We start from the raw sequence: 12,705 nt of genomic DNA, 5'->3' as shown, positions 1-12,705 counted from the left end.
ATCAGAGTTGAGTAGAACTAGTTATGTTTGGGGAAAAAATTTACTTTTAGGAGTATTTTTACTACTCTGTACTAGGACTGGGCATTTATTTATTATTGTTCATCATTTATTGTGATACATTTACGATTTTGATTTGACCGCTGTCACGATAAATGAACAATGTTTATACTGATACTGAAAGAAACTAATTTGGATTTTTTTTTCCTTTTGCCTGGTTTTGTTATTTTGTAATGAATTATTTTCATTTTGATCTTGATAACTTTATACTTTGGTCTGTCTGAAGATGCAATCTTAAAATATTAAATTATTGCCATTTTAATCAGTTACTCAGTGCTAGAGTTTCATTTTTACCAAATACTTTTCTGCTCTTACTTGAGTAATATCTTGGACGGCTACTTTTTAACTTTCACTTGAGAAACAACATGCTGAAGTAGTGCTACTCATACTTGAGTACGATTTTTGGGTTCTCTACCCACCTCTGTTAAAACGTAATCTTTTGGAAGATGCTACAACAAGCAACCAATCAGCTCCAAGCAACAGCCTCCTCTGTTTTAATGTTTTGAATTCTTCATGTTTGGCATGACAGAAACTAACTTGTTTCCTTTAAGGTGCGGCTTCCACGGCTAAAACTCACCTCTTGTGACAAGAACGGCATGATCTGAGCCAGGATTGCATTGAGGCGTTTGGCAATTTCCGTCTGCAGGAGAGAAGAAAGAAAATATTAGAAGAGCACGCTTGTGATGCGTCGCATGCACCAACAGACTGAGCAGTTTAATTACCTATAAAACCAAACTGTTTGCAGCGTCCATCTGGGTAAAACATGCACTTTCTAACCAAATTGTATTTCTAACTAAATTGGGACCGCCCAAGAACAAATTTACTTCCCCCCCTCCTCTGCGATACTTCCATTAAGCTCAAGTCTTTATTTCATTAGGAGGCTGAAATATGCTAATACCATCTGGCTGGAGAGAGCCTAATGAGGTCCATACTTCATAATTACGGCCTATAAAGAGAGAGGGGGAGAGGGAGAGGGCACGCTGAAGCAGACAGGTTAACTCTCCAGCCCTATCTATCAGAGCCATCTTTGGTATCGACCACATAATATTAGCCGGCAGAGTAAGCTGATACTGCGGGGGCTCAATGTACATAATGCACTTTACAGCGCCGCATTTGGGCAAATGGATACGCTGCGCTGCCCGTCTTACTGCACTCGGAGGTCCCATGACATTTTGCCCGAGCCAATTTCCCTTTTTAAATCCTGCACTTTCCGCAGAGTCGAGGAGCACAAGAGGAACACAAAAGTGGGAAGCGGAGTGAACGGGGGTGGAAGCGGCGATGAATGGAGGAGAGAAATCCTCTGATTTGACACTAAGGTAATGCGGTTTGACTGAACCAGGGGAGGTGAACTAATTGATTCTGAGAGATTAGGGGTGGAGGACCAGCAGGTGTGTGTGGGTTGAAGAGGTCCTTCCCGCCATTTTGGACGCCGCTGCATTCCACTCATTTACTCCTTAACCTTGTTTGAATGTGAAAAGGGGGAGAGACAGGAGGTGCCAGTCGCTTTCTGGAAAACCTCTGTCACCCTTTTCATTTTCAGGGGGAGCAGGAGACGAAGAGGGGAGGGAGGAGAGGGGCAGACCTTTGCTGTCCTGTCAGGATTTATCTCACAACCCCTGTTTGACCTCAAACGGACGGCGCTTTCTCCCTCCCAAAGCTTCTTCACACCCCCTTCATGCTAATTCCACTCCTCTCTTCTATGCCCTTCCTCTTCCTTTCTCCTCCTCTAGTCCTCCCCTCTTCTGTTGCCGGGGCAACGCTATCTGGCACGGCTTATCGTTATGTAAATTGGGCTGAGGGGCTCTGACCAGAACAGCCTGTAAAATCATATTAGGAGCAGCACAGAGGCAGGTCATTAAATTGAATTTTCAGCCTGTCGATCTGATCGGCACGGGAAATTAATGAGGGATAACTGGGAATGCGGAGGCGGGTGAGGAGGGGGTGCGGGCGGATGGTGAGCTGACATGGAGGAAGGGTGGGGGACTCTTTGGAGACTCATAAAGCATCATCATTACCAGGGATTGCGGGGGGGGTGGGGGGGGGAGAGTGTATACAATGACACTGGCAGGGTGAGTGTGTTTCAGTGTTACGCCACTTGCCTGGAAATGGCTGCAGGGGGAGCAGCCCAGGGCTTGTAGAAACAGCTGTATGCTGATGCACTTGGCTATTAACGCAACTGCATTACACACAAAGGCATCCATTTGCTCACAGCCAATCACCACTTCAGGGCCACCGTTTGAGGCCAGAAACATCCGTGGAATTCAGGCGCTGCACTCCGCCGTTTTTTGTTGAATGTATTATCGGGCGGTGTGGCAGAGAAAAGAGCTGGAGTAATGTGGAAAAAAAAAAAAATAGCTCCTTCTTTGTAGCTAAATGTTCTGAAAACGTTTGACCATGATAGTGACTTCAGCCCAAAACTCATCTGGGGATAAGAGTGGTAAGAATTTTGATTCGTCAATAAGATTTCACTTACTGACGGTAAATACAAGAGGAAGTCGGCAGTATGATAAGAAATGTCATATTTGTTATTTTGTCCACTGTTTGTTATCAATAAATATCAGTGACTTTGAAAACATGATAAAATGCAGTTACTGTGTGCAGTTTGGTGATAAGAATCGCACTAAGTGGACAAATGAAAAAGCCCATTTCAAATGGGAATATTTTTCAAGGATAATATTTGTGTTTGTGGCACTACGATTGCTGTGCCATGCAGTCACAAACATAGTTACCTAAAAAATAATTTTTAATTGTAATCTTTATGATGATCATAATAGTTCAATTAAATAAGATGCCAAGTCCATACTGCCCACCTCCATATGTGGCTTTAAATAGAAGGTGTCGATGCACTTAAATGCACTATTTTCTTCGTCCTTTCCCGATTTCGTTCCTTCCCGATTTCGTTCCTCTGTTCACCCAGTGAGGGTAATGAGGACAAGTGTGTTTGGACAGATTCCTGACAGCTAAACATGAACATGCAGAAAACACCCGCTGTGGGCTTACAGAAGCCAAAACAGGACCACTTCATTTTTTTTTTTTTTTTTTGAAGTAACCATTTTTCCACAGAGCTTTCAGCAGCAGAGACAGGTTTGTAGTCACTTAAAGCCGCTGGAAACAGAGGCCTTTGAGCCAGCTGAAGCTTTTCACTGCAGCTCCACAATTACAGGTACTCAGCGTTGTCTAGGAGCACCAGAGCTTGGAGAGGCCCGCTCTCTCCACCGCATCCCTCTGTCAATGGCGCGTTGAAAGCCGTTTGGCTGTTTGTCGCTCCAGGCATTAGCCCCCCGAGTGGAGAGCCGAGTCTCTGACGAGGATTCAATTGGCGAGAAAAACAAGTGGCATATGATGAGGAGGCAGAGATGGCTGTTTGGGAATTATCTTCTCAGCCAGGGCAAGAGGAAGAAAGAGCCACTTAGAGGTACCTTGTTCATTACGAATGCATGAGGAGCATTTTGAATGTGCGTGACAATTTAGTTAGAGCCAATATGCAGAGATAGAAGCAACATTTCTGCAGGGAAACCTATGGAAGCAGAGTATTTATGACAGATAACATTCCTCTGTTTGAATCCTAACACCAGCCAGTTAGGAAACATACACCCCAAACAATAATAGTGCAACACTCCTTCACCAACTTCTCCGGCCTTGCTATCAAAATAAAGCACGTCTCGCAGCCCCGAGTAACCTCATCAAACTCTCCTGAGCGTGGGTGTGTGTGTGTGTGTGTGTGTGTGTTCTCCTACTCAGTTTGTTTTGGCTTTGAGACAGATCGACCATCATCACCTTGGCAAACAATTCCAGGAATCCACTATAAATTATTCATTTGCACAAGCTCCGTTTCTCCTTCCTCCCTATTCCTCCTTTCTACAGGAAACAGACCCGATAAAACACTTTCTCCCACCCCCACCACCTTCGCTCACTCAACAAGTGACGAATCGGATAATCGGTATATCTATGAAAATGCCATAAGTTCACTTTGAATCCCTATGATTCCATTTAATCCTAGCTCTAATTGGAATGGACAGGCAAAAAGCTAAGCTTAAAACATAAGGAGGCATGAAAGTGATAAACATCCAGCCAGACAGAGAGCAGAGGGAGTTGAAAACAAAGCAACCCCCCACACCCCTCCACCCCACTCACAAACGCACACACACACCTCCACCACAGTCAGCAGGGCATGTTGCTGAGGCAGCCTAATGAGCTGCGCTAATTAAAATCACTTATTGACAGCAAGCAAGGGTGATTACCTCCACCCTGCACTTTTTGCCATCATAAGAGACACTGTCAAAACAAATTACCTCCCGGCAGCCACACACACACACACACACACACCGTCCCTTTCATGACAACCGCTCTGCTCAGCAGTGGCATAGAGGGGAAACAGTGTGCTGGAACCTCAATTACTGTATGTTTGTGTAAGTAGACACAAACAGTGTTTCTGTGTTGGGATATTTATAGATATGTGTGTGTGTGTGTGTGTGTGTGTGTGTGTGTGTTTATGCACGAGTTCCTTTTTAGTCCAGATTTGTTGGGGTAACAACAAAGTGAATTTATAATGTGTGTGTTTTGTTTTTTTTTCCACACTACAATAAATCTTCAACGCAAGCAAAGCAACACGCCCGCCTGCTTCCAATAATCCAGCCTGCAGCCGTTCGTATGAACAACGGCGACGGCGAGGGGCCGTCTGTTTACCTCTCGCTGATGTCATCACAAACACTTGTTCAGCAGGGATGGGAGAGGGAGAAAGAAAAAGGAAGGAGGGTGGCAGGAGCAATAAATTATTCAGAGAGCTCTCCGCTGGGCTTATTGACAAACAAAGGAGATGCACAGGACAAGTCGATTAACCCATTTACCCCGGAACGCCTAGTCTCCAGATTACATCCACGCTTTCTTCCCACTCGTTTTGGGCCGCGTATCACTCCTACCTGCTTTACCGCTGATAAAAAGCCCAGAAAGGGGATAGGGCTGGCAGGCTTGGCTGCCTTGATGATCAGAAAACGCATCTAGTTAGTGTAGCGGGTGCCAACTATAGCGCATAAACGAAGCGGCGTGCTGCTCCTCCAACCGGGCTCCCCTCCCGCCGATGCCATTAACCTTCTGGATCTCACGGCCACAAGGCCTCCACCCCACCATTCTTCATCTTGCTCCCCCCCCCGCCGCCTCTCTCACGTACTGCCACTCTCGTACATCATATTGTACTGCTAGTGACACGGGGGCCATCTTTCATGTCCCCTTGCTGCGGTGGTGGGAGGGGCGATGAAAAAATACGATGGTACAAACGGGGAGACAAAAAAAAAATAAAAATAGATCTGAGGAAGCAATAAAAAGTTTAAAAAGGGGAAGTATTATGAGTTTTCCAGGCACATAGTACTATTTTATAGCGCATTGAAATAACTATATTAACTTCAGTTGCTATAAAAATACTACATACATCTAATATGACTTGAAAGAAATTTGACTTTATAATTTAACGCCTTGAAATCTCTATCTCTTTAAAATTTCAAGGATTTCTCAAACATGCATGAAAAAAATCTAACACTCCATGTAGGTTTTTGATAACATGGAGTAACTTTACAGTAACATAATGTAAAGCTAACATAATACGAGTCTACTTTACATAATACTGCCCCTGGAAAAAAAAGGGGCCTGCTTCTGAAAATGTTAATGGAGGAGTTAATGGGGTCTAAAAGAATGTCGTCTGGTTTTTACAGGACATCTTGTCACACGCTAGGTGAGAAGCGTTTATTTTTGGTGCCAACAGGAGAGATGAGGCTGGTAATCCTCACAAACTCAAAGGTTTATCTATTCCACTGCAGCCAACATACTTTTGTTTGTTTATACTTTTGATCTCATGCTCAACAACAGCCAGGAACTGAGTTTTAAATCCCCTGCTTACATCTTCCATTGACATAACACACCACTTACAGTCTTAAATGATTCACTTCTACGAGTTTCACGACACTCAAACTGAAAAAAAAGTTTAGCGAGAAAAAAACAAGTTCAGTAAGGGGGTCTCCAACTCCAGTCCTCAAGAAATACTGTCCTGAAACTTTTAGATGCATCCCTGCTCCAACACACCTGAATCAATTGGTTGAATTTACCTCTTCAACATGTCATGAAGTCATTTGATACAGGTGTGATATCTGTAGGTCTGTCTTAAGTTATGAGGTACAGAATGATTAGGTCACTACTACTGATCATTTTTTTACTCTTTTTTTTTTTTCTTACATTTTCTGCACAGTGGTCATAAAGCGATCACTGGGCAGAGAGAAACCACAGGTATTACTGATTGTGTTGCCTTAATATAAGCTGATTAATTCCTACTACAAGCATCTATTACAATATGCCATGCGTCAGTATTCACAAACTGAACGCTTGACAAACTGAACGCTTGGAAAACGGTGAGTATGTGGGCACATTTATGTGAATGAATGCATGAGGGGGCAGTGTGGGAAAGATAAACATATGATGCAATTTTTGCTTGTCCACGGTTTCCACAAGCCTGTAACCCAGATAATTTAAGCCAAGGCTTACAAAAATAAAAATTCACCAGAAGCCAGGGAAAGCTAACTTCATGTTGACACATTGATCACTTTACATAAAAAGTCCAAAAGTCAAACCAAGTCAGCTTCACATTTCTCTAAGGTATTCCTGCAGAAAGCAAAAGTCCATTCAGTGGTTCATTTGATTCTTTTTCCAGGTTTTTTCAAGTATCTTGGTGTTTCCTTCATTAGCGTCGACTTGGGCCTCTTCACATCATGAGCCATTGTATTATTTATGGCACAAATTGTTTTCTTTTCCTCTTTTCTTTTGACAAACTATTAAAATCCTTAACTTGAATCAACAATCGTCTCCTATCCACTCGTTGGAGCCTGATGCGGGCGTTAAATGCCAAACATTTCTGCAAACCAAAGTCGTTGACTGTGGTGCCTCAGTTCCTGGGAGCTCCAGGGCAGTTTCAGGTAGAGGATTGTGAATAATGAATTTCAGCAAGCCATCCAAATGAGTCAGTATTACGTTCTATTGTTCAGGCGTTTCTGTAAAGCTCCACTGAAGTTACTGTTGCTTCCTTCAACGTGTGAAACACGACAGAAACAAACTAACAAGACGGTTGTGAAACACAGAAACGACTTCTCTGCTACCGAAAAGACTCTTTAGGTGGTGGGAAACAAACTGGATATTCTTCCAGTTCGTCTATGGGGTGATGGCAGCGTGTCCGCTGATTAGATGAGCTTTTAGATTCCTTAGTCATGGAAATTCAAACATCAACTGGCAGAAGAAAAAACCCACTAGCCTAAGACAAACCACTCAAAAGCATACATCGCCAGTTTGTCTGCCAGATACTTTAATCTCATCAACCGCCTCATCAGAGAGTGTGCCCTTAATGTTGTTTAACCTGTCAGCATTTCTACAACAGGAAGCCTGTATGGGTACGCCTCTGAAAAGCATTTAGGGATAAGGGCAGGAACTAAGGTCAGATATGCATGCATGCACATGTTTATACTCTTCAAACACTAGGGGAGGAAAAAACAAAAACATAAGTGTTTTGGATGTACATAGACCATATCTGATGTGGCTACATACCTGTTTGTGCATCTCAATGTTGAGTCCATAGGACATCTCGTAATACTGGGGAAAAAAAAGAGACAAAACATTAAACCTCAGACTTTTCACTTCAAAAATACGTCAGACTCAAAGGCAGGTATTTATCCTCAAATACTCACCCTAATCAGTTTAACACAAGTGGTTCTAGGTAATTCGTTTTGACCCAGTGATGAGAAAATTAAAGACTAAGATATGTTTATTATAACCACAAAGGAGATGCTGGACTGAAGCTTTAGGAAAGGAGTGAACGAAAAAAGCAGAACAACTTTGACCAAATCAGTGGACGATATTCGTGTACTTTTTACTGCGTCAGCAACAGAGGACTGGTTTCATCTGAGCGACAGGTTGCCTTTAAACACAACCCCAACCTATGACCTCAAAGACCTGACAAACAAAAAACAAACAAAAACAAAAAAACACTTTCTGTGATGGTCAAAAGCCAAACTAACCAGATCCAAAGTAAAGTGTAGTTGTTTACCAAAGACACACGATTTATAGCTGCTGATAACACCTTATCATAACAAAAGGAAGATTCAAAAAAGTGAAATCGACACCTTGTCCGTCATTAGTCCTTTAACATAAACAATAATATTATGTGGACACACCAGTAGGGAGACAGATTGCTCTGTGGACGCTCAATGAAGCTTGTGTTGGCAAGAACCTTTGAGTTGGGTCATGTTTACAAAACCATCTGTTTTTGTCCCTGTTTTATGAACTCTGAACTCAGTAGCACAAATTGTCTGAGCGCACTTTTACATTAAACCTCATCTTAAAAGCAGTTGCAAGCATTTACAATTTCAAATACTAATAATCTTTGAATACAAGCAGTAATATCCCACCATGTTTTGTTCACTGTTTTTACACTGAGCAGCAGGAAAACTTCTAATTAAACTGAATCCTGGACTAATTATAGCTAATAGGCCCAGCTGTTGACCAAGTTAAAATTTTGCAACATCAATCTGAGAGACTACACATGAAAAATGATTCTTGGGTTAGAAAGTTTGATGAAAATGATTGTTGGGAGTTTCACCACAGGGGGTGCGGGGGGAATAACAAAAGCCGATCAAAGGTGCTCTCTTGGGCCACATGTGGTTCTAACACATGTACTTAGAGCTGTCCACTTGACATCTGATCAAACAGGAAACATGTTGGCAGCAAGTCTGAGCAGACTCACACTCTTCCCCTGTCTGAGAAAGCTGTGGTTGTGACACTTGTTTCACTCTGAGGAGGTTACTAAAATAAAACAATAAGGCACACACAGGAAACCCACTGATTCAAGCACAAAGCCAGCAGAGGAGCCATTAACTTCCTTTGGATCCTGTTAGGTGTGTTAGGGTGGAGGGGCACAAAGAGGAACCCAGAGACACAGATGGGACGGGGTCGTCACACCCTACGATCAATAGCTGGACATTTGACCCTGTCTAGAATTTCAACGGCCCCTTAACCCCCACCCTGCTCCTCCTCGTCCAATGAAAACAAGCGTGAGTCAACAATCTAACAAGATCTTGGAAAAACAACTCGGTTGCACCACCTGTGACTTTTCACCTGAGGCAAATGGGAGGGTGCGGCATTAAATCAGATTCATGGCTTGCAATTATTGTACTTACCATGACATAGTGGCGCTGCATTTCAGTCTTTTCGTTGGCCAGTTTATCGTACTCAACTTTGAGACTTGTAGGAAGAAAGAAAAACAAAACGAGAGAAGGCGTTTACTGAATACGATCCGAACAGAGAGCCATCAAAAAAGCAAACGTCATCAAGTGTTTACAGTAAACGTGAGAAAGCAGTTTAGATTTTATACGCCGCAAGTGTCAGCTTGGTGTGCATGAGGCTACAATAAAGGAGCGACCAGTAGCAGCTTCCTCTTCCTATTGTTTCCAGGAAGCCAGAGCTGTTTACAGTCAGTTAGTCATTACCTGTGGTACTGGGCCTGCAGGAACTGAAATTCGTCTTTGATCCTATCGCAGGACTCTGCCACCGTGAACTTGAAGCCAGGCTGCCCTGGTTGGTGAGGTGCCTGAAAGAGTGGAAACACCGCAGGTGTAAACATCATCAGCAGATAACTTTCCTGCCACCACCTCCTGCTTTTTCTCGCTAAACCCAGGTCTTTATCTCTTTGTGGCTTTTTATGCGTCTGCTGAGCCTCAAGAAGCAGAACAGAAAGAAGGCTGCCTTCATCTGTGATCTACCAGTAAGTCACCCACTTAATCCATCCACACAGAACTACTGCATAAATGGCTCTTGTCGTTTTGACAACAAATTTGCACAATGATGTAAACCATACACAAGGTGCAACACACCTTGGCACCAACTCAAGCCATAAATAGCAACAGCTCAATTCTCAGGTAATTAAGCAATTTTTTTTTAAAGGGTGCTTTATTTGCATCAACGCACAAACAGTGACAAAGGCAGCTATACTCACCGGATGCCGGCCTTGTGGATACATGTCGAGCCTTTTACACAAGGGAATCGATGTGTTTTTCTCCCCCCCACTTTTTTTTTTTTTTTTTTTTTCTTGGTCGTAAATCCCAGAGAAGGTGCGGTAAATCACCGCCACCCCTTCCCCTGTATACGCAGGATGGCGGCGGACAAAGCCTTTTTCTGGGCTGCCAGGCGCACTTTCAGACCCCCGACCAGTGGATGTGTCACCTCCTCAGCCTCGCTTTGGACCTAAACAAACAGAAAACGGGGCACCGCTCAGGAGCTGGATCACATAAACAAAAACACAAAGCAACACCAATTTCACCTTAGTGACCTAACCGCGGAGTCGGTTACGTAAAAAATAATAATAAAAAAAATAATGATAATAAAGTCGCTCTTTGGGGGCGATTTTGAAAATATTTTCCTAGATATGACAGATTCTTTACCAGATGGCTAAGTGTGCATCGCAGTAAGAAAAATGCGATAAATTTCCCAAGTATGAGAATAAATCCCAAAGTTTTAGTTTTGAATACACCCACAGGGACACGATGCTTCGCTTTTCTTATAAATGCACCGAGTTCTCCGTAATAATAAGAGAGAAAATCTACAGTGTTTTGGTGGTCCGAGGTGATCAGAAAACAAGAAGTCTGCTCCCATAAAAGCCACACCACCACTCGCCTCGTTAGCGGCTCTCTCCGTGAAGCCCTTTTTACCTTTGTCTCGACTGATTCCTCCTTCCTCTATACAGGTAAGAAATAGTATCCACACACTGCGGAATATCATCGACTTTCCACCGCCACTGACGACTTAAAGAGCAAAACAAAGATGTCTTTTCGTCGTTCCTGTATTTGTACGCTTCGTCTTGTTCGGCCCCTTGAGAGTCCTTTAAAGCCCGGTGATTCCGAGGCGGAGAGCGGCGCTCCGTCCGTCCGATCGGACGCTGGACGAGTCCTCGACCGCAGACAACTTCAAAACAGGCTAAGTTAGATCCTGTAGCAGTACGCCAGTTCTCCAGTAGCTCCTGATAGTACGAACTGTCGACTGAACCAGTTATTTTGTGTTAAAATATCGAGCGTTGTTTAATTCACCGCCAGCCTGCCGTTGGGTACCCAGTTCCTCCGCCGCGCGCTGTACCACACACAGACTGTGCACTGACACGAGGACCTCACTGCTGAGAGAGGGCCCCGCACCAACCAATCAGGTTCCGCGTCGGAGCTCAGCACGAGCAACCAATCACTGAGCGGCATCCCCACGTGGGGTTAGAAGAAAACAGACGTTCTCATTGGACAAATACAGTGACCTCACACGGTCGCCATTTTGGATGTGAAGTAACATTCTGAGCGTTCAACAACTTGTTCAAAACAAAGGTAATAATTTATATGTTCGTCCATTTCAGCGAAGCAGAGCAAATGCCGTCTACATCTATTAAACTCTGGTCATCCAAGGACGTCTGTGGTGTGAACGTCACCCCCAGAGGTATGCTTATTTAAGCAATTTAAATGCCAGGTGAACATATATAAATGAAGGCAATGTCACCCTAAAATAAATATTAGTATTGGAACGTGAAGATGAGACTTCTACAAGAAAGAGACAGAAATACAAAGAAAAAAAAACATGCTCGCTTGGTTATCAACCCAAAAACAACAATAAAGCACATGCATTTACTAAAACCTCAAATTCGCAGAATATAAAAAGATGCTTTATCTACAGCAGAACGTCCTTTGAGTGACTTGAATTGATCGACCTATTTCTAACGAGACCTTAAGCGTGTACAAGCTTTCCTATCACCATCAATAGGAAGACTACAACACCTCCGTGCCTCCGCCTATCATGTGCTGCTCGCTCTACACTCCCCACGTGGGGACCTCTACCGCCGCCTCACTGCTCTCTATCCAATGGGAGCCCAGCTGTCTTCCTGCGCCGCTTACGATTGGCTGAGTGCTGGAAGCGCTGTCAGTCATGAGTCCCCGTTGTCAATTAAACCCACGTTGGGTACCGCGCTGACAAATGCCTGTGCTACTCTCCCTCCTGCCTGCGAACAGTGCCTGGAATGGCTGCTTAATTAGCTTCGAATGGCTTTTCCTTTCAGCTCAAACAATCTGTCACTACCATGTGGTAAAAAGAGCCCTGCATAAAACAAAAGCAGAAAAAAAAGCTAGTAGGGGCTTAAATATCAGTTTGATTCCCCCCCCATGCACCCCACACTCTTCAACCCTCCTCCCCCCATGAAAACATTTGCCGCAAAACAAAGCTTTTACCTCACTCAAACATTGGCTCCTTTCGCTCATCTGTTTCTGCTCTCAATTTCCTTTAAAACTACATTTGTTTGTTTATCTAGGAGTCCATTTAGGCTCCTCATGTTTTGATTTAAGCACTGGATTTCTGTTAGTGGACCAGGTTTGGTTAGCTTTCGCGACATTTGTGGTTTTACTGGTTTATAAAGGCTGTTGTTAAATGTTGAACTTAATCTGGTGTAAAAAAATAAAAATAGACATGTTGATTATTTTATCTAAAATGAATGCACACCTCTTAAGAATATGGTTTGTAAGTGAAAAATCACCTATACTCATCAACAAACCTAAGTTGCAGATTAGAGGATTGTGCAAAAATAAATCCAATATTATACAA

At 43.3% G+C, this 12,705-nt stretch overlaps 1 protein-coding gene across 6 annotated transcripts in view; it reads right to left on the bottom strand.

The window, feature by feature from the left end:
- The window catches only part of tle3b (TLE family member 3, transcriptional corepressor b), a 28,689-nt gene extending 17,129 nt beyond the window's left edge, over positions 1–11,560 (bottom strand). For 2 of the 6 annotated variants that reach the window (XM_007563973.2, XM_007563975.2), the window contains exons 1-6: positions 10,791–11,560; positions 10,079–10,326; positions 9,573–9,673; positions 9,264–9,327; positions 7,636–7,680; positions 635–697 (exon numbers count right to left, since the gene is read on the bottom strand). In XM_007563973.2, the coding sequence (XP_007564035.1) occupies positions 635–697; positions 7,636–7,680; positions 9,264–9,327; positions 9,573–9,673; positions 10,079–10,102 (297 nt within the window). In that variant the 5' untranslated portion in view covers positions 10,103–10,326; positions 10,791–11,560. The remainder of the gene's footprint in view (positions 1–634; positions 698–7,635; positions 7,681–9,263; positions 9,328–9,572; positions 9,674–10,078; positions 10,327–10,790) is intronic. The other 4 variants (XM_007563971.2, XM_007563977.2, XM_007563974.2 and 1 more) reach the window with 3 other exon arrangements.
- Between the last annotated feature and the right edge of the window lie 1,145 nt (positions 11,561–12,705).

This window comes from Poecilia formosa, unplaced genomic scaffold (assembly GCF_000485575.1).
Source record: "Poecilia formosa unplaced genomic scaffold, Poecilia_formosa-5.1.2 Scaffold153, whole genome shotgun sequence".
In the NCBI taxonomy this organism is placed as follows: Eukaryota; Metazoa; Chordata; class Actinopteri; order Cyprinodontiformes; family Poeciliidae; genus Poecilia; species Poecilia formosa.
Note: the sequence above shows the minus strand (reverse complement) of the source record. Positions and strands in the feature narration are given on the sequence as shown.